The sequence below is a fragment of the Danio rerio genome, chromosome 17, assembly GCF_049306965.1.
Source record: "Danio rerio strain Tuebingen ecotype United States chromosome 17, GRCz12tu, whole genome shotgun sequence".
Taxonomy (NCBI): Eukaryota; Metazoa; Chordata; class Actinopteri; order Cypriniformes; family Danionidae; genus Danio; species Danio rerio.
This window is the reverse complement of record NC_133192.1, coordinates 38,529,066-38,549,848: the sequence shown is the minus strand read 5'-3', so window position 1 is coordinate 38,549,848 and position 20,783 is coordinate 38,529,066. Positions and strand designations below refer to the sequence as shown.

Below are 20,783 nucleotides of genomic sequence, written 5' to 3'. Positions count from 1 at the left end.
AAGTTCATTCCACTTTAATTAACTAAATTAGTTTACTTAATTATTTTGTGTTGGGACAATCTGAATGAATTGTGTGGAACCCTGCATTTTTTACCGTGTATTTTAGATGAAATCCTAGAGCTCTCTGACCCGCCCATTGACTGCAGTAGTTAGGGTTCATACAGTCTTGGAAAACCTAGAAAGGTCATGTAATTTTGACATGACAGTTTCCAGGCCTGGAAAAGTTTTGGATAAACAGTACAACTGGAAAAGTCATGAAAATTTGTTTAACAAATATCTGTTTATTTAAATATGGGCTAGTTGTCTTCTCTGTCCTTGGCCAATCCCATGATCTCACATTATTAGTGATTTGTAAGCATTATCTAAATCAATTTTACATAGATATAAATATAAATTTAAACCAAGTAGTTGGTGATTCATTCTGCTGTGGCGAATCCTGATAAATAAGGGGCCAAGCCTAAAGATTAAATGACTAAAATACTAAATAAATGAATGATTGTTGCGTGTTTATAAATTTGAATGTGCATTGTTTTTCTTATTTAACACGTGTATATTTAGACATTATATGAAATGTTAGGTCATTAAAATTTACTTGAAAGTCTTGGAAAAGTCATAGAATTTTTGTAGTAAAAATGTGTATAAAACCTGAGTAGTTCAGAGATGGTCAAAGTCCAAAAAAGGAAACAAAAACATTATCAAAACCTTCAATGTGACTTCAGTAGTTCAGCTGAGATAGTAAAGCTCAAAGAATACTTCTATGCACCCAAAGAAAAAGAAAAAACCTTCCGCGACAGGTCAGGGGTGTGCTTCTAATATGGGCAATATCTATACCTGTCATCATTGGGATGTGAAAATAAGGGATTACCCCCAATGTTCATCCAGATCTGTTTCATTGTAAATGTACAGTTGAAATGGTCCGTAATATGTTTTATTATTATTATTATTATTATTAGTATTATTACTATTATTATTATTATTAGGCGATGCAGTGGGGCAGTAGGTAGTGCTTCACAGCAAGAAGGTGGCTGGGTCAGTTGGCATTTCTGTGTGGAGTTTGCATGTTCTCCCTGCGTTCGCGTGGGTTTCCTCTGGGTGCTCTGGTTTCCCTCCACAGTCCAAAGACATGCAGTACAGGTGAATTGGGTAGGCTAAATTGTCCGTAGTGAATGAGTGTGTGTGGATGTGTCCCAGAGATGGGTTGTGGCTGGTAAAAATGTGCTGGAAAGGTTTGCGACTCATTCCGCTGTGGTGACCCCGGATTAATAAAGGGACTTATTATAAAGGGAAAAAGCTGCAAAAAAGAATTTATTTCAAACAGTTTAGATTATTAAAATTAATAGCTATTATAAAGAAACTGAATCAAGTTATCAAATCTCATTAACCGTTTCCTCACTGTATGAACCTCTCTTTTACATTTATCATTTGATTGCATTAAATAACAGAGACGTCACTAAAAATGCACAGATTTATAATAGAAGCATTCGATTGCTTTCCTAACTGTGTTAAAAGAAAACCCACCAAGATCGACATTTTCAGATGTTATTATGTGTATATATCTGTTTAAACACGCACCCAAAACCTAGAGTGTCGACTTTCGCTCTGATTCAAATCATGTGTACAGAATCCGTTTGGGAGACAGCGTCTATTTATCAGCGCTTTGGAGCGCGTCTGACAGTCACGCACCGCTACATGAACTGACTGATTAACATAGAAGGGGCAATGGCTCCTGTAATGGAAAGGAAGGGATCCCGCTGTCTGTATAGTTATTTCAAAGTGTTTTCATGCGTGAATAATATAAAAGCAAAGAACATATTCGTAATTAAGAGCGAGGGGCGTCGCCTGGTGGTTTGGCGGTGGTATGGGTTACGTATAGGGAGCATCAGTTCTTTAATGTTTATTGCCAGCCTTCATAGAAAGATTGAAAATATGGAAGAAATACAGAAAAATATCTTGACAGGATGATAGCGGGATAGAACTTTACAATACGAGAGAATTCCAGAAAAACAGGAGAGTTGACAGGTATGGCAATATTGTATATTGGCATTAGAGTCAGCAGCACAATAACTAAGCTCTGTATTGCCCATAGTAAACATGCACCATTATCTGATGTGGAAGACATAGGCCAGGGGTGTCCAAACTCAGTCCTGGAGGGCCGGTATCCTGCAGATTTTAGCTCCAATTTGCCTCAACACACCTGCAAGGATGTTTCTAGAAAGCCTAGTAAGTGCTTGATTAGCTAGCCCAGGTGTGTCTGATTGGGGTTGGAACTAAACTTGGCAGGACACCAGCCCTCCACATGACAATGTTTTAACAATGTTTTTGTTGTGTTTTCTAACATCTCAGCACTGATTCTGTCTATGGAGGATAAGAGAGCTCCAGGATTTCATCTAAAATATCTTCATTTGTGTTCTGAAGATGAACGAAGGTCTCAGGGGATTGAAACGACATGAGGTTGAGTAATTCAGAACAGAAATTTAATTTCTGGTCGAACTAACTGTTTAAAGAAACACTTTACATTCAGTTTCTTAGTCCGGGATGCTCAGGACAAACTAGAATAGAGATACAGCCCAGTGTATCTACTTGTAAATAAATACCTCATTGTGAGGAAGGAAACAAACCTTTGACCAGGGTTCAAAGCAGCAAAAACATTGCATATCTCATATAAAATTGAATTTTTTTGTTTTGCAGGTACAATTAAAAATAAGTTCAGATCTGATCTAAACACAAGTCCTCATTCCTGGAGGTATTCCTTCAGTTGTCCGAGAGTATGGCAGATCCTTGAGTTGCATCATAAACTCACCAGATGTCTACAAGAAAACAGCGGAGTTGAGTTGCTTGAGATGCACTGAAGAGCTTTGGTGACAAGCTTAGCTGAAAAATAAAAGTGTCTGGACATCATAAAACAGTCACTTCGAAGCCTTCACTATCAGGACTCCTCAAAAAACAGCAAGAACTCCTGCTGGATGTCCGGCGCATCTGTAATACAAGGAGTGAGGCAGAACAACAAGGTCATGTAAGAAATCATCAGGAGTTGTGCAATGTATAATCTTTCATTTATTCATTCATTTTTCTTCAGCTTAGTCTTATTTATCAGGGGTTGCCACCGCGGAATGAACTGGCAACTATTCCGTCATATGTTTTAAGCAGCATGTCCTTCCAGCCACAATCTGGTACTGGGAAACACCCATACACTCTCACATTCACACATGCTCTCATAAACTATGGCCAATTTAGTTCAACCAATTCACTTATTTCGCATGTCTTTGGACTGTGGGGGAAACTGGAGCACCCGGAGGACACCCACGCAGAACATGCAAACACACACAGTAAAGCCAACTCAAACCAGCGACCTTCTTGCCGCGAGGCGACAGTTCTAACCACTGAGCCACCATGTCACCCACATTATCTTTATTAAATACTAATATATGAAGGCATTATCATCTATAATTTTACTTGGATTACTATTTCAGTATGCACTATGTAGTAGGTTACGTGCAGTGTGCACATTCATTTGGACAACAACATGTTTTTATAATTGCTACATAAATTGGGTTTGCAATCAGTTGTTGGGTAAGTCATTTCCAAAATAATTTAATTACTAATTACATTAATACAATTGCCATTAATAACTTTTCTTATTGCTTTGTCTGAAATGCAACTTAGTTTCTCAATAACTCATTTAATTACTTGAATTAATTACTTGACTAATAAAAAATGCATAAATTAGTATGGAGACAATGGATTTTAAACTCTTAAGTCCCTTTCCAGGACATGGGCCCTTTTCACAAGACTGTTTTGAAGCGTTTAAAGGTCATCATAATCTTAAATCCTTGAAAGTTTTTAATATTTTGATAAAAAAAAACAAAAAAAAATTACAAAAAATGAATTACCGCTTATGTGAGGTGTTTGTAATGCAGAGAGAAATTTGACGTTATTTTTTCCTCTGGATGCCGTCATCATTCTCACACTATTTTCTTTTTCTGAAAGTCTTGATAAAACCATCAATGAATTTTATTTTATAATTTCAGCAAATACAGTTGAAACCACAAGTTTACATACACTGTAAAAAAGTTTTAAAACATTTTAACATTTTCAAAAAGTCAGATGTTATTGTGACTAAACGTTTTCTCTTTTAGGTAATTTAGGATTGTCAAATATGTTTCTGTCATGCTTTATAGCAGAATAATGAGAGAGATTTTTTTTGATAAATTGTTATAACTTTTCTTGAAAGTCAAGTTTACATACAATAAGATTATTATGTCTCTGAAAAAGCTCAGATGATGGTGTCAAGGTTTTGGAAGTTTCTGATTGGCTAATTGACAACATTTGAGTTAATTGGAGGCACAACTGTAGAACAGTATTTAAGGAAAACCCCAAACACACTGCTTCCTTATGTGACAACATGGGAAAATCAGCAAACCAGAATCAACAAAAAAGCCAAATTACAATTTGCTACAGTTTGCTAAATTACGCTGGGAAAAAGAATAATTTTTGGAGACATGTCCTGTGGTCTGATTGAACTAAGATTGAACTGTTTGGCCATAATGACCAGTGTTACATTTGAAGGACAAAGAGGAAAGCTTACAAGCCTAGGACCACCATCCCAACTGTGAAGTATGTTTGCGGCAGCATCATGTTGTGGGGCTGTTTTGCTGCAGGAGGGACTGGTCCACTTCACAGAATAGATGGCATCATGAAGAAAGAACATCATGTAGAAATACTGAAGCAACATCTCAAGACATCCAAACTTGGCCACAAATGGGTCTTCCAAACAGACCATGACCCTAAGCATACTGCCAAATTAGTTAAAAATGTGCTTTAAGGACAACAAAGTAAATGTTTTGGAGTGGCCATCACAAAGCCCTGATCTCAATCCTATAGAAAATTTGTTGGCAGAGTTGAAAAAGCTTGTGCAAGCAAGATAGCCTACAAATCTGACTCAGTTACACTAATTCTGTCAGGAGGAATGGGCCAAAATTCCTTCAAAATATTGTGAGAAGCTTGTGGAAGGATACCCAAAACATTTGACCAAAGTTATACAGTTTAAAAGCAAAGCTAAAAAAAAAAATACCAAGCAAATGTATGTAACTGTTCACTGTCTATAAATAAATTAAAAAAAAATATTTTTTTCCTCATTATTCTGGCATTTAGTAAATGTAAATGATTTAGGTACTAACAGACCTAAAATAGTAAACGTTCAGTATAATTTAACACCAAATTTAAAAAAAAAATGGTTATGTTCCTTTTTTTAGAGTTTATGTAAACTTCTGGTTTCAACTGTAGAATTGTAAACAAATGATTTGTTGTACTCTCCCTTTCACTGCGTCTTAAGTTTACCCAGCTACAGTGGTGGAAAGAGTACTAAAAAATTATACTCATGTAAAAGTATCATTACTTGACCAAAAAATGTAGTGCAAGTATAGTAAAATTATCAGTTGTAAATATTACTTAAAGTATGAGTAAAAAGTAGATCTTTTAAAAGTACCCAAAAATAGTGAGTATTACAATGTAAAAAAGTTGATGTGTTTACATGCAGTTTGTGCAGGGATGTGTAAACGTAACATTCTGTAGTGCATTTATTAATCTTCCTGTTTCCTTCATTCCTTACTTCCATTGTTTGTTTATTCTGTTCTTCTTTCTTTCTTTTGTTCATTTCTTCTTTTTTATCCTTCCTACATTCCTCCCCTCTTTCGTTCTTTCCTTAGTTTGTTTAGTCCTTCCTTGAATTTTTCCTTTGTTCGTTCAGTCCTTCCTTCTTTCATAGTTCGGTCCTTCCTACTGTGTTCGGCCCCTCCTTTCATTCTTCATTCATTCCATTTAGTTAGCGATTTCAGAGATTATACAGTTGTCATTCTACATTTTCTCAATCTCTGGGTCATTGCGTGTAAAGATTTTTGACATCTTTTTGAACAGTTTTAATGCTTCCAAAAGGTGTTTTGCATTTATAAAGCGCTTATGTCTTGAGAGGTTGTTCAGTATGATTCAATTTACTGCCTATGTGAGATTTGACTGGACAGAAATCGCAGAACTGGTTTTTCTACTTTAGCCAATCAGCGATTGAGCACATCAATATACTGTCATACTTGTTATGCTGTGCAACAATTAGAATATACCTGTATATATATTTTGTTTATTACTGTAAGAGGAAGGTTTAGTGTTGTGTTGGTGTAGTGTAGACATTAATAAATCTCAAGCTTGGACACTGTGTTCTGCACAAAACATTAAATAAATCAATCAAAACCTCCAAGAGGTTTGTAGAGCCCACTTGGAGCTCTAGTCCCACCTATTTGGAGCTGACCTGCCCATTTGGAGCTGGCCCTGACCTCTGTTTACCCAACTTTTGATTTACGATGCATTCCAACTGGGATATATATTGCTCTTAGAAGAGCACTTTGGAGTGAAAACAATCATGGCTGTCATATTGAAGTGTTTTTCCAAACCCAAGTGCTCAAAACTGGCCAATTGGATATTTTCCATTTGGAATGAAGGATTTCAAAGGGTTCAACTGATGGACACTTTAGACACCCATGATCCTTTGCGCAGGGAAGTTGTTTGGTGTGTCAGAATGAAACTGGAGATTCAGAGTTCAATTTTACCTAAATGTTTGTATATTATTTTTCTATATAGGCTGCTACTGTAACATTTAAACCAGTTATAAATAAAATATTTATAAAAAATCATTTAAAATCATAAGCACATGCAAACAGCCTGGTTTAATACGTATGTTGATCCTGGAACATCTTTCCTGTTCAAAACTATAATCCATACCTTCACTGAAAACAATATTCAAAGATGATTCCTTGGATTTACAATTTTTTTTAAAGTTAAATGGATGTAAACAATTTATTTGGACTGAATTTAAACAAACAAATGATTATGTATTTGTGTAAATTCCACACATAAATTGTTTGCAACAATTTTGTAGACATTTTTTTTTCAGTTTAATCCCTATCACTAAACTTAACTGTACCATAACAATAATGTAGTGTATAACACTAACAGAAAGCCTACACTTAATAACATTGTAAACTAAATTTTGATTGGCTGATTGGAATGTTGTTTCAGGATCAACATAGATGATCAAGGATCATGTCCTACTTGGTGAAAGCAGACTTATTGCATACATACATACACATACATTAATGAACCGTTTCAGGGGTAACGCATTACATGTAACAAATTACGTAGTAATGTTACTTTTCTAAACAATGAGTAAAGTAATGCATGACTTAAATAAATTAAGTCATAATAGTTCAGTTACTTCTGTGTCACTACGGCACAGTGGGTAGCACGATCATCTCACAGCAAAAAAGTTTGCTGGTTCAAGCCCTGCTGGGTCAGTTTCTGTGTGGAGTTTGCATGTTCTCCCCCGGTTTCCTCCGGGTGCTCTGGTTTCCCTCACAGTCCAAAGACATGTGGTAGGTGAATTGAATAAGCTAAATTAGCCGTAGTGAATGCAAGAGTGTATTAGTATATAAGTTGCGGCTGGAAGGGAATCCGCTGTGTAAAACATATGCTGGATACATTGGCGGTTCATTCCGCTGTGGCAACCCCTGATTAATAAAGGGACTAAACCGAAAAAAAAAATTAATGAATTTCAGTTACTAATTTAAACATGTAATGTGAGTTACTTTTTAGTTTAAATAAGGTTTACAAAAAAATACATTTCTGAATTAAAATTAACGTCAAGAAGAAGAAAAAACCCAGCAAGTCCTTAAAAAAGATCAAGCCTTAGTCAGGTAAGAAAAAGGAACTCAAAAGGAACGCAAACGTAATACATTACTCACTATAAAAAGTAACACATAGTTACTTTTTTGGGAGTATCTTAATATTGTAATGGATTACTTTCAAAAGTAACTTTTCCCAACACTTTATGTGAATAAGGCCAACACAAAATACTCATGTTCCAGAGTTTGTTCCATGCTTTAGGGTGACAAAAAGTGCAACAAAGACACATATCCTTGATTGTATCGTTTAAGACGGGTGTCCTGGAAACTTTAGTTCCAACCCCAATCAGACACACCTGGGCCAGCAAATCAAGCTCCAACTAGGCCTTGTTGAGGGGAGTTGGAGCTAAAATCTGCTGGACAGGGCACCGGCTCTTCACCCTTTATCCCTTCAGGGGTGTCATACTCAGGCTGCCTTCCTGAATGTAACAAACAAGCCTGAGGGACTCCATTAGTTTGATCATGTGTGTTTAATTCGGGTAAAAGTGCGATTTTTGGATTAGTGAATAGGGATGACCTTTCAAATAGAAGTGTACTCTTGCCAAAAATACTTGGGACACCCCCATCTGTGAATTCAAATGTTCCAATCGACACAATCAATCCGTTTGTGAAAACAAGTTCGAGTTCAGTTGCTCTAAATGATTATACAGATTTGGAACTTTAGAAGAAAATATTTATTTAATTAATCATGTGTGTACTTCCCCTTTAAGGGGATGTTGGTTTAATGACGCTCAGAAATTCGGAAGTTCTGGGTTTTTGAAAGAATTATGCTGCACCTAGCTCTGTAGGTTCATATGTCGATTTGTTAACCTCATAAGGATCGTTTGTAAATACATGAAGGCCTCCTACAAGCGCGCGGTGCTCGAAGGAAGATGATCATTAACGCTGTAGCGCGTGATACGATTTTAAAACATGATTATGGAAGCGCTCGACTATCTCAATATAATCTCCCACGGTGGATTGCAGCCTCAGCAGAAAACCAGTGAGATTCGCACGTCAAGGAATTTGTGAATATGGTTTTGCGGTAAATATCAATATCAAACCTTTCTGCATAATTGAAACATTTCTGTGCTGAATAAAGTATCGACTCATGAGGTCATCAAGCATTTGTCAGACTCTGCCATGAAAGTTATTATTGGTTTTGTAAATGCATTTCTCCGCTCAATCAGCTTGTGGATTCAGAAACAGCCATTGACTAAATGTTGTATAGCCGTCAAGTTCATACTACCTTTTTGAATATCCGGTTGTTTACATCCTTCAGAATACATTACTAATGTAACAATTTCACATGAGGAAAGAGGATTACGTTCAGGAAAAATCATTGCATTATATTAAGACACACTTCAGCAAATAAACATCTTACGTGAACTTTTGTGATCCTTCATGGTTATAAACAAAACCCAACTATTTAAGCCTGCTAGACCGAATAAGGCTGCTTTCAATTTTTCATTACATGACAATTGATAAGTTATAGGCATAAATAAATATTTATTTGAGGCAATACACTGCGGGTCTACAGGGTTTAAATAAAAGTTGTGGTCTATGGAAGGGCTGATGAAGCTGCTAAAGTGTTTAGTGCAGGTGAAAAAAAAATATTTTGACAAAACAGTCTTTGTTTTTGTAAAATTATTCTCATTGTAAGACATTTTAATGGACTGTACTGCTTTAAATGTCCACAGAAGTCTTTTTTTGTTGTTGTAACCGCAAACTAATTTAAAGAGCTGCTCAACAAAGTATTACTGCACTATAAAAAAATCTTGGTTGCCTTAAAGATTTATGCTTAATCAAATTAACCGTGAGTCCATTGCAGTTATGTTACACTAAACTGACTTAAAACGGCTTGTGTAACGTTTAAAATATAAAAATTTGCTTAGAACATGATTAACTTAGTTTAATAAGTTACAATGAAATAAAAACATTTCGTGACTAATTGATCATAGATGTATACATTTTTTTTACTGTGCAATAGTTACATTTTAGCATTAAAAATCATTCAATTTATTTTAATTAATTTTATTTGTAATTGTTGCTTTTTATTTATTGCATTTGTTTTTATTGCTGACATCAAATTAAAACAAGATAAAAAGGCGGCATGATATTGGAAAAAATAAACTTTTTCTGCAATCTATATTGCGATATAAGCGTAATATATCACAATATGACTTATAATTCATGATTTAACATTGATTGGATGATTTTGTAGGGGTGTGCATCTGCTTAAATAATACAAAATTACACAAAAATATCCTAAATAACACTAAAGTGCAGAACATTCAACAAGGATAAGAAAATACATGTTTTTTCGCTGATGTCTAACTGTCTTATGGTACAGAAGTTCAATAATGAAAATACTCTGAATATATGTTTTGCTGACAAAAACAGCCAATAAAAAATATGGATCGTAATTAAAATCTATAGACACGCATAAAAACAAGTGTATCTTGCATACCTTTTTCATTAGATGATTTTTTTTACTATCTTAATTTTTAACATTAGTTATATTAACTAATATAACTGACATCTTTAGTTATATTAACTAATGTTGCTTTATATCGAAAGGCCAACTTCAAAATGTGTCTCGCTTTAGTGAAACTAAATAGTGGAGTGCCGCAGGAAGGGTGCAACATTCCCCCCCAAAAAAACATCTCGTTTAATAATATTATTTCCTCTTCAGTCTGGTCGCTGGCATTTTGATGGCAAACATTTATCATGTTGACGTGATAAATGAAAATGTCGTGATTATTTACGGTCTCTGTGAACACAAAATTTGTTTGTTTTTACACCAGCTTACCTCATTATGTGGTATATACTGATGGAAGTCAACCATTTCTGACATTAACTTTTCTGATCTTCTGGTGTAGAGTTGTCTGGGGATCTGGGAAAGGAATGACAGACTCTCATCAATCTTCAAGCAGTTTTTTTCATGGAGACTTGCCAAGTCTTGACAAACAAAGAAGCAAGGTAAAAACAAATTTTGGCACTGTACGATAATTCAGACTGTCAAAATATTGAAAAGCAAAACATCTGTTGCTGGAAAAAAAGGACTGATTATTATTCATAATATCATCAGATTAGACAACTACAGATGCGCTAGTCTAAATGAGATGCAAAAGCCATGCATGCTGTCCGTTTTTTCCTGAATCCACTTAATTCCTCATTCCTGAAGTTTTGAAAGTCTCATAACATCGCTGACATTTTTGTTTGCTTGTTTGTTGCAACACATTGTGCTTGTAACTTGTTTAGAGATGCAATCGCATTGCTATTTTGAATCAATTTGATTATGAATACAGTCTATCAGGTTAACACTGAGGACACCGATGCATGGATTTTTGCTGACATCTTTAGTTTCTTCTAGATAAGGAAACGCTCAACAAACAGCTGATTCACCAAAAGCAACATTTTTATTTTTTTATTTTTTTTCTGAAGGCAGGCCTGTGCAGAGCTTCTGTGTAAATATAGCCTGTCATTGCTATCTCTTTGTAGTTCACACTTTACCATTTCCATTAGATAATGGGCTGACATTGGTAAAGTGTGTTACTATATCATTATGATCCCTCGGGGGGCCTGTTGATTTTGAATTTGTGGTTTTGGAAATTGTATGGAAACCACTGTATATACAGTATACCACTAGTATATAAGGTACCTGATAAGTATAAGATAATTGTTGGGGATGCTCAGATCAGAGTTTTTGCAGCCGATATTACTACCGATTATCAAGCTTTATATAACTTTGCCATTGCATAAGCACATTTTTGCTCTAAATATGAGATCTCGGCTCAAGCAACAGAATAAATTAAGGATGTTGTGTACATGTAATGGTCAAAAGCAGCTTTACAAAAAGATAACAAATAAAACAGACAGAAAAAACTAGTAAGAACAATTACTGATAATGCAATTTGGAAACAATACTCACATGTTGTAGCACTGTGGATGTATATACCGGTTTGTAAACTAGTAAACAAACACTTGTGATTCATTTATGAGATCAGCCAGATCAGTGAGGGCCGATCGAGTCATGAAATGTGAATATCAGCCAATCGATCGGAGCATCGTAATTGTGACCTCATCTTACTTTTGTTGCTTATATTTGCATGATACAAAATCATAGAGAGACACAATATGCACTCATTTTTGCTATAATAAAAGTTGAATTTAGCAAATATGAACCTGATCTCACGAGGAAATGTAACTATTTTACGTTTTGTCAGTTTAGTAGCAAATTCAGGTCGAGTTTTTAAAAAGGACATTACCCCTAAACTCAACTGTCATTTCTAGATAAGCAAATCATACTAAATCGTGCGAATCAGATTGTACAAATTTTTACGAATTAGCCACTTAATTAAAGTTACGAATTGCTATGAGATAGTGTTGGCATTTCTGACTTTCTAGTTATAATTCTGACTTCTTTTTCTCACGACACAAACAATTTATGAAAATGCGCTGCATTTTTTCAAATAGGGCCGAACACAATGAGAATGTTTCAAGGGGACCCTAAAACTCAAGAGACCTGGCTATTTAGGTTAAGGTGATTTAGGCTAATAAAATACAAATGACAATGGAATCAGGATGTTAAAATAAACAACTCTAATAAAATAAAAAACTCACCTTTCAAAGATCACCCAAAACTTCACTGAACAGTCACGGCACATCTGCATCAGACACAGTTTTTGGTCTCCTTGAAACATTTATGTTGTGCTCTGTTCTTTTTGCAAGTGTGAAAAATTGCAGTGTGTTTTCATAAATAGTTTTTGTTGTGAGGAAATGCAGCACATTTTATAAACTTGTTTGCGTTGTGTGAGAATGCAGCTCGTTTATTAAAGTGTATGCAATGTGAGGATTTGCAGTAGTAGATGTGCGGTCAAACAGATGAAGATTTTTGCTGCTGTTTTTCATAATTGGATGCGTTTTCTTAAATTGCAGCATGTTAAGCTCTCTCGGCCACCATACAATTGCCGTAATTTGTTTTTATCAGTTGCTCTTTAGTAGTATACAAAATGATTGAGAAAACAGTTGTTTTCAAAATTGATAATAACATGTTTTTTGAGATCTAACTTGTCATATAAAAATTTTTTCTAATGAAGCATGCTAAAAGTTAAATCACTTTGTTTGAATATTTAATTGAAATAGAAAACAGTTATTAAAAAAATTATATTATTGTTTCATCTTGTTACTTTTTTACTTTGTCATTTAAATAAATGACTTGGAAAGCATACAGTAAGAATCAGTTTAAATCAATTTTCAAACTCATCAACAGTCTTACAAACGCCAAATTTTTAATCGGCTGGATTGTTAACAATATGGTGACATTTCAGCTGTTTGTTTGAGTGCCGAACTGTAGGCTTTGTTCACACTGCGCACACATTTACTAGAGTTTAGTCCTCAAATCTGTGTACTCAAGTTATTTTTGAGGTAGCTACATTTTTGGTGAGAGGAACAAGAATGTTAACAGGAACACATTAGAGGGATCTGAAATGTCAATCAAATTTAATGAGCCAAACTTTTAAATTGTTTTGCAGTTTGTCTGAACAAAGCCTACATGTGAATGTGAATTTTCTAAAGTTCTTCATAACAGGAGAAGTTAGTCCATCCTCTTCACAAAATCGCTAACGAAGCACATAAATATGATTTCATTAGAAATAGGTAGATTGTGGATGTTAGTAGCGGTTTTGAGACTGATTTAAAAAGATCATTAAAGGTACACTTTGTAACTTTGTTTGTTTGCAATTACTAATTAAATAATGAGTGGGTACATCATAAGTTTGTCTTCTAAACCATGTTTTATCTTCTTGACTGAATTTCTATGCCTATTAAGTGTAAGATTTTGCAGGAAGATTATATTAAGACACACTTAATTTTTTCTTAAGATTTTGTACAGGTTATTCTCACATGCTTGCTTCATTATAGTACACATACCATAAAGTTTAAAGCCATTTGGCAAAACATTGTAATTTTTTTTTAAATCCCATTTTTCAAGCCAAAAAGGAAAGTGTCTGTAATAAAACCTGAATCAACATTTTTGAATAATTTACATTAAAATAATTGATAAATATTGACAATGTACTGCGAATCTGCGGAAGCGCTTGTTGGAGATTTACTAGAACTGATTTTACAGGCAAAATATTCAGGAAATATGTGATTAATCACCCAGACCTATTTGCTGTAGAGCAGTTTTTTTTTTTTTTTTGAAGAACAGACTATATTGATTAGACACTTGGGGCCCTATTATACACTCGGCGCAATAAGGCGCAAGACATTCATGACACAATTTGTTGCTATTCTTAGACCAACGCAACTGTAATTTTCATGTTTTGTGCCACGTTTTGTAAGGAGCAAATCAATTTGCACCACTCTGTTGCACCATTCTGTCTTTGTGTGCTGGTCTAAAAAGGAGGTGTGTTAAGATGCATTGTTGGCGCATTGCTATTTTAAGGAAACTGAAATAGACCGCAACATTGACCAACTAAAAGCTGGTCTTAAGTCCAGCAAAGAGTGTGTTAGCTATTTGCCTATGCAGGTCGAAACACTTACATTGCTTAATAGATTTGTCCACCTGTCGTTTAGATTTGTCCAACTGTTGGGTAATGGAGAGTATGCATCACCAAATTTGGCATAAGAATAGGACATGTTTTTAGATGTAACTACAGTTTTTTTTTGACCACACTTCATTGTTATTGTTCATTGTTCAACAGTTAGTTTGCTGAAAATTAGAACTGAATTTTCTGTAGAAATTGTTTTGAAACAAATCTTTGCGCTTAACAAACAAAATTAAATATGTAGGCTAATAGATGTCTTCAGTGGAGTGAGTCCACTGTTTCCTTACTCCACAAAATTAAAGGAGTAAAGGAAAAAGAGGGTGAATGGAGGAAGCTCAATATTTATCCTCACACAGATGTCTTGTTCAACTGTTTTCTCTCTAGTGAAGCTAGTTCAGTTTTTCCACTTAACTCCAAAGAGCAAATGCACCATGGTTTGACCCTGATAGGTTTAATGCACGTTATGATTAAAACACACCCAGAACTCATTAAGAGAATAAACGCAACCCTCTTAGACCATGCGCAAGGGTGCAGACCATATTTTTTTGTGGATTTGGACATGCCCTTAATGGTTTTGTGCTATGCTCTTTAGACTTTGCACTTAGATCGTTAAAATAGAGCCCCTAATGTGTCTATCTCTCTAAATAGTTTTGCAACTATAAGCATGCACAATTATTTATCATCAATGATGACGTCGCAATTGTTTCTTTAGTAATATACGAGTTTCAGTCTGGCAGCCTCTCTGTAATGGTGTAAGCAGTTTTTTTGTCTTTAAGTGTTTTTCTTTGTGTGGTTTTGTTGTGTTGGCATATTCAAGTGATTATATTTATCACTGTTGTAAACATGCTGCTGTTTCTTACACAAATTTATTGAATGAATAATTCAATTAATTAAGACTCATTAAGGTGTTTTTAGTGTAATATTTTAGTATCACAACCCTAAACAAGCCCAGACTAGTACGGAAATACTCGCAGCTAAATTTTGTTGAATGATTCCTATAAAAAAAGTCTCCAAAAATACTGAGATATTCTTTTTATTTTTATCAACAGCCCTAGTTTGTGACCTTTCCATTATGCATGTTTCTTGAGCTTCAAAACTTTGGAGGATCATTAAAAAGCAACATCCAGTCTTAGATAGCAATTTGTGTTATGATTTCAGGGCTTATATCGGTACACCACAGTCATCTGCATAGAGCCTCAGAGGACTTCTAAACAAAAACAAAATGCATGGAGTTTAGCGCTAGATGTCCAAACGTTACATAGTGTACCCTTAAGAAGACCACCTTGACTGTACACTTTACCTCAATACTGAGTTGTAAACTTTCAATTGAGCGAAATGTGCCTTGGCCTGATTGTTGTAAGGAGGCTGAGTCAGAGCTCATGGGACAGAGGATGCTCGACACATGTGTTAAGACCCCATCGTCATTCTCAAAAACTGGATTTACTCTCATAGTATTACCAAAGGGGAATGCAGATTGTGGACGTCTATAAGGCAAAGGAGATCAGGTCTTAACACCAACAACTTCAAAATGGGTCACCACTGCAGATCCAAATCTGTCACCAAAAAGCAAATGTCTACTGGTGGAGAGAAAGGGGGAAAGAAAAGCCTTCTTACACAAGTCTCATGCTCTTTCTGGTCCGTATACATTTCTTGTTAATGAAAATCAAGATGCCTATCACAGCACAAACTACTGAGAGGCTTCCCACCAGGCAGGTTACGAACAGGACAGGATCGACTGGAACAGACACCAATTCACTGCAGCGTTCTCCGTGATAGTGCCAGAATTTACCTACAGGACATCTAAAAGAACATATTAGAAACTTGAATTCATGTTGTGAGTACAGTGGTTGTTAATTGATTGTGCATGGTTTTGTTCAACCCATCTCTAAACATTTGTTAAACAATAGTGTTTAATAGCAGAAGTCATGCAGAAAAATATTATGATGGTTTATTGAAGTCACTGTATAAGCAAAGTGCACCAAATACAAGACATTATCCTGCCAATCTACTGTAATTATTTGTGTTCATGAATAAGATTTAATTTATGTGTGCATATAGCTGACAAAAGTGTTTTGATTTCAGCTCGTGTAATATTTTTAAAAAATTATTAACCAATAATTTGATGAAAATTAACAAAATATAACTATAAAACCTAAATGTTATGAGATATATTTATTGTAAATATGGTAACATAATGGACAAACCAACAACCTTCTGCTATAGACCTTTTTTTTTAATAAACCCATGTCAAATAATAAAAACCAGTGTCAAAATATAAATTATTATTAATAATTATTTTGTTCAGCGGTTTACACGTTGCAACATTTTCTTTATTATGCGAGTTTATCATTATTGAAAAGTTACATTTTTGACGTAAATAAAACAGAAAATTTGCAAAATTTTATATGCTAAAACAATTTAATTTAAAAACTGTCAGGTTGTAAGTTTTAATTAGATGTCTTCGATTCTTTTTAAAGTGTAATACAGTTTGTATTTACATTTTTTTAGAACGACCCATTTGCATGTACAGTATAAAGTGCAAACTATCGTTATATTATAGAAATGCACTCACTGGCCACTTTATTAGGTACATCATACTACTACCCCTTTTGCCTTTTAGAATTGCCTTAATCCTTTGTGGCATAGATTCAGTAAGGTACAGGAAATATTCCTTAGATTTTGGACAGTTGCTGTAGATTTGTAGGCTGCACATCCATGATGCGAATCTCCCGTTCTGTCACATCCCAAAGGTGCTCTATTGGATTGAGATCTGGTGACTGTGGAGGCCATTTGATTACAGTGTCATGTTAAGGAAACCAGTCTGAGATTATTCACGTTTTGACATGGCATGTTATCCTGCTGGAAGTAGCCATCAGAAGAGGGGTACACTGTGGTCATAAAGGGATGGAAATGGGCAGCAACAATACTCAGGTAGGCTGTGGTGTTGACACAATGCTCAGTTGGTAATAATGGGCCCAAAGTGTGCCAAGAAAATATCCCCCACACCATTACAGCACCACCACCAGCCTGAATTGTTGATAGAAAACAGGATGGGTCCATGCTTTCATGTTGTTGATGCCAAATTCTGACCCTACAATCCGAAATGGAGACTCATCAGAGCAGGCAATGTTTTTTCAATCTTCTATTGTCCAATTTTGGTGAGTCTGTGTGAACTGTAGCCTCAGTTTCCTGATCTTAGCTGACAGGAGTGGCACCCGGTGTGGTCTTCTGCTGCTGTAGCCCATCTTCCTTTAGGTTGGGCGTATTGTGCATTCCGATATGCTCTTCTGCATACCTAGGTTGTAACGAGTGGTTGAGTTACTGTTGCCTCTTTATCCCCTCGAGACAGTCTGGCCCTTCTCCTCTGACCTCTGGCATCAACAAGGAATTTGCATCCACAGAACTGCCGCTCACTAGATATTTTCTCTTTTTCAGACCTAACCCTAGAGATGGTTGTGTTTAAAAATTCCAGTAGATCAGCCGTTTCTGAAATACTCAGACCAGCCCATCTGACACTAACAATATGCCATGTTCAAAGTCACTTAAATTCCCCTACTTCCCCATTTTGATGCTCAGTTTGATCTACAGCAGTTTGTCTTGACCATGTCTACATGCCTAAATGCATCAGGTTTCTGCCATGTGATTGGCTGATTAGAATTTTGCGTTAACGAGCAGTTGTACCTAATAAAGTGGCCGGTGAGTGTACATTTTTGTAGTCGCTTCCCCTTAGTGAAAAAAAAAAACGTTTTAGGTTTACAACAGCATGACACTGGTGCAGTAATTTTAAAAGTAACAAATTTGTAACTTGTTTTTTTATTTTTAGTAAACAATTACCTTATGGTTACAGTGATCCGTAACGCAAGGATAAAATACTGTAGTACTTTATTGTAAATACCATAGTGTTTTGAACCATAATGTAGTACAGTAAAGTACTTCAATTAATTTGTTGTTTCAACTATAATTGCTATACTAACACAACAACTATCGTAATATAATCAAATGACCCAATAATGTGGTTTCCTACAACTATAAGGTATATTATACTACAATACATCATAGTGTATATATAATAATAAGAATAATATAAATAAGATATACTACAGTATTTGTTAGTTTTCAGTTCACTGTAGCATTCATTAAAGTGCTATAAATACTATACTATATTTACAGTCTTAATACCCCTTACTATAGATAGGTTCACTTAAATGCAACTTTTAGGTGTAAATAAAGGACATGTGTAACTTTAACATTGTTTTCTGAGTGATAGGCTGTTACAGTATGGTACAATTTTTCCACAGCTCCTCTGATCTGATCACTCTGCAGTTGAAGAGTTCAGACGCAAAAAGTGCCATCTGAAATGTGTCCAAAATGAGCATTTTTCTCAGCCTCCCGTGTTTATGTTCAGTTAGTTCACATTAAAGGCAATGCATATAACCTATTCTATGTCATAGCAGTAAAATTAAACAACCTACGCGTACTCTAGGAAACTGAAAAAAATGCTTGTTGTAGAAGAAAATTTCAGACGGCACTTAGAGGTTTTTTGCATCTGAACTCTTCAGATGGACACACTATCCTCAAGTGAATTAAGTTTTTCTACATCTTTGCAATCTCCATTGGAGTGAATAGATTTGTAGGATACAATTTTGCTAAAAAGAGCAGCAGTTTTTTAGAAGCTAATGTTGACGCACCTGCAGGTCGCTCCGTGTCCTGGTATAATTTCACACAGTCCTCCATTCAGACAGTATTCCGGCTCCAGGTCACAGATGCTCGTGCAGGGATCGCCGTCCACCGTGCTGTAGCCTGGGTCGCACAGACACTCGCCCTCTTCTGTGAGTGTGTTCACCACGCAGCGGGAGAACTCATTACACGCCATAAACTTACAAGGGTCCGCATGGTCAGCTGGATTAGACAACGAGACACGTAATTGGCTTTATATACTAGCAGCCAGGTGCATCAACACATGCTTAAAGACTTAATACAGGTGTGGTTTATCCTTTTACGGTAATGTGAAGTCTTTTGATTACTCTTCATACTGGCAGAGTTTTAGGGCTCAAAGTACTGGTGGGATGTGCTAATGCTACAATTGTATTCATTCATTCATTTTCCTTCGACTTAGTTTCTTTATTCATCAGGGGTCGCCACAGCAGAAGGAACCGCCTACTTTTCCAAAACATGTTTTACACCGTGGATGCCCTTCCAGCTGGGAAACAACCATACACACTCTTTCACACACATGCAATCTGATCAATTTAGTTTACTCAATTCATCTATTCCGCATGTCTTTGGACTGTGGGGGAAACTGGAGCACCCGGAGGAAACCCATGCAAACACAGGGAGAACATGCAAACTCCACACAGAAATGCCAACTGGCCCAGTTGAGGCTTGAACCAGTGACCTTCATGGTGTGAGGCGACAATGCTAACCTCTGAGCCACCATGCCACTAGAAATAGTCATTATGTTGCTAATAATTAACCTTTGGTCATTGGATTTTAATGACTTCGGGTCAGTTTTCTTTTAAAATACTGTAGTGTTAACAGAAACTTCAAATTCACCAATGAAATGCCATAATAACTCATTCCCTGCAAGACAATGCTGCTCTGTCATTGACAAGTTTCACAGAAATCCGTTTTAGGTATATTACGGTAAGAAAAGCCCTAGCACATGTCCTAAATGATTGAAGAAACTTCTGTGTTTCCTGGGTTTGAACTATAAAACGGTCAAAAAAAGTGTGGATAAGATTTTAATTATAAAAAATTATTTGTTATACAACTCTTGTTCGGCTTACTTTCTTATATATTAGGTCCTGCCACAGCAATCTGGATGCAGTTATATACAGTGTTATACATATACCAGTCAAAAGTTTGGGATCAGTAAAAAAAATAAAATAAATAAAAATATATATATATTCTGTTCATCAAGGTGGCATTTATTAAATATAAAAAAGTTAAATTGTTAAATATTTATAAACATTTCAAATAACTGCTTTCTTATTGTATGCAGATTTAAATTAATTTATTACTCCAGTCATTGTTGCTTTTATTACTGTTACTTTTGCAAATTGGTGAAGTTTGATCCTCGCTGCTGTCGCAACTGGCTCGCATGATTCGGGACTTGTAGAGCTGTGCATCGATGGGTTTGCTCTTCAATGTTTGATCTCTCAGCAGTGAAAATTAACCCACACTGAACTGAACACCAGTTCTGAAAACTGGACTGAAGCAATTTCAATTTACTATAATCATCTGTTAAGCTGCTTTGACACAATCTACTTGTTAGAGCACTGTAGAAATAAACATGAATTTAATTAATAATAATAATAATAATAATAATAATAACAACAACAATAATAATAATAATTAAATATATTATTATTATTACTATTATTAGAGTGATTTCTGAAGGATCATTTCACTCCGAAGACTGTAGTAATGAAGTTGAAAATTCGTCTTTAAAATCACTGGAATTTTTTTTTTTATTAGATTCTAAACTAATTTTGAACAGGTATTTTATAGTGCAATAACATTC

General features: G+C 35.3%; 1 protein-coding gene across 7 annotated transcripts in view; it reads right to left on the bottom strand.

Moving 5' to 3' along the window:
- Positions 1 to 1,881: 1,881 nt before the first annotated feature.
- Positions 1,882 to 20,783, bottom strand: part of impg1b (interphotoreceptor matrix proteoglycan 1b) — a 55,223-nt gene continuing 36,321 nt past the window's right edge. For 3 of the 7 annotated variants that reach the window (XM_009293213.5, XM_682063.10, XM_073927795.1), the window contains 5 exons: positions 18,949 to 19,159; positions 15,875 to 16,060; positions 15,561 to 15,744; positions 10,519 to 10,602; positions 1,882 to 2,976 (listed from right to left, as the gene is read on the bottom strand). In XM_009293213.5, coding sequence (XP_009291488.1) covers positions 2,896 to 2,976; positions 10,519 to 10,602; positions 15,561 to 15,744; positions 15,875 to 16,060; positions 18,949 to 19,159 — 746 coding nt within the window. In that variant the 3' untranslated portion in view covers positions 1,882 to 2,895. Of the gene's footprint in view, positions 2,977 to 10,518; positions 10,668 to 15,560; positions 15,745 to 15,874; positions 16,061 to 18,948; positions 19,160 to 20,783 lie in introns of all 7 variants that reach the window. The other 4 variants (XM_009293214.5, XM_073927794.1, XR_012393048.1 and 1 more) reach the window with 2 other exon arrangements.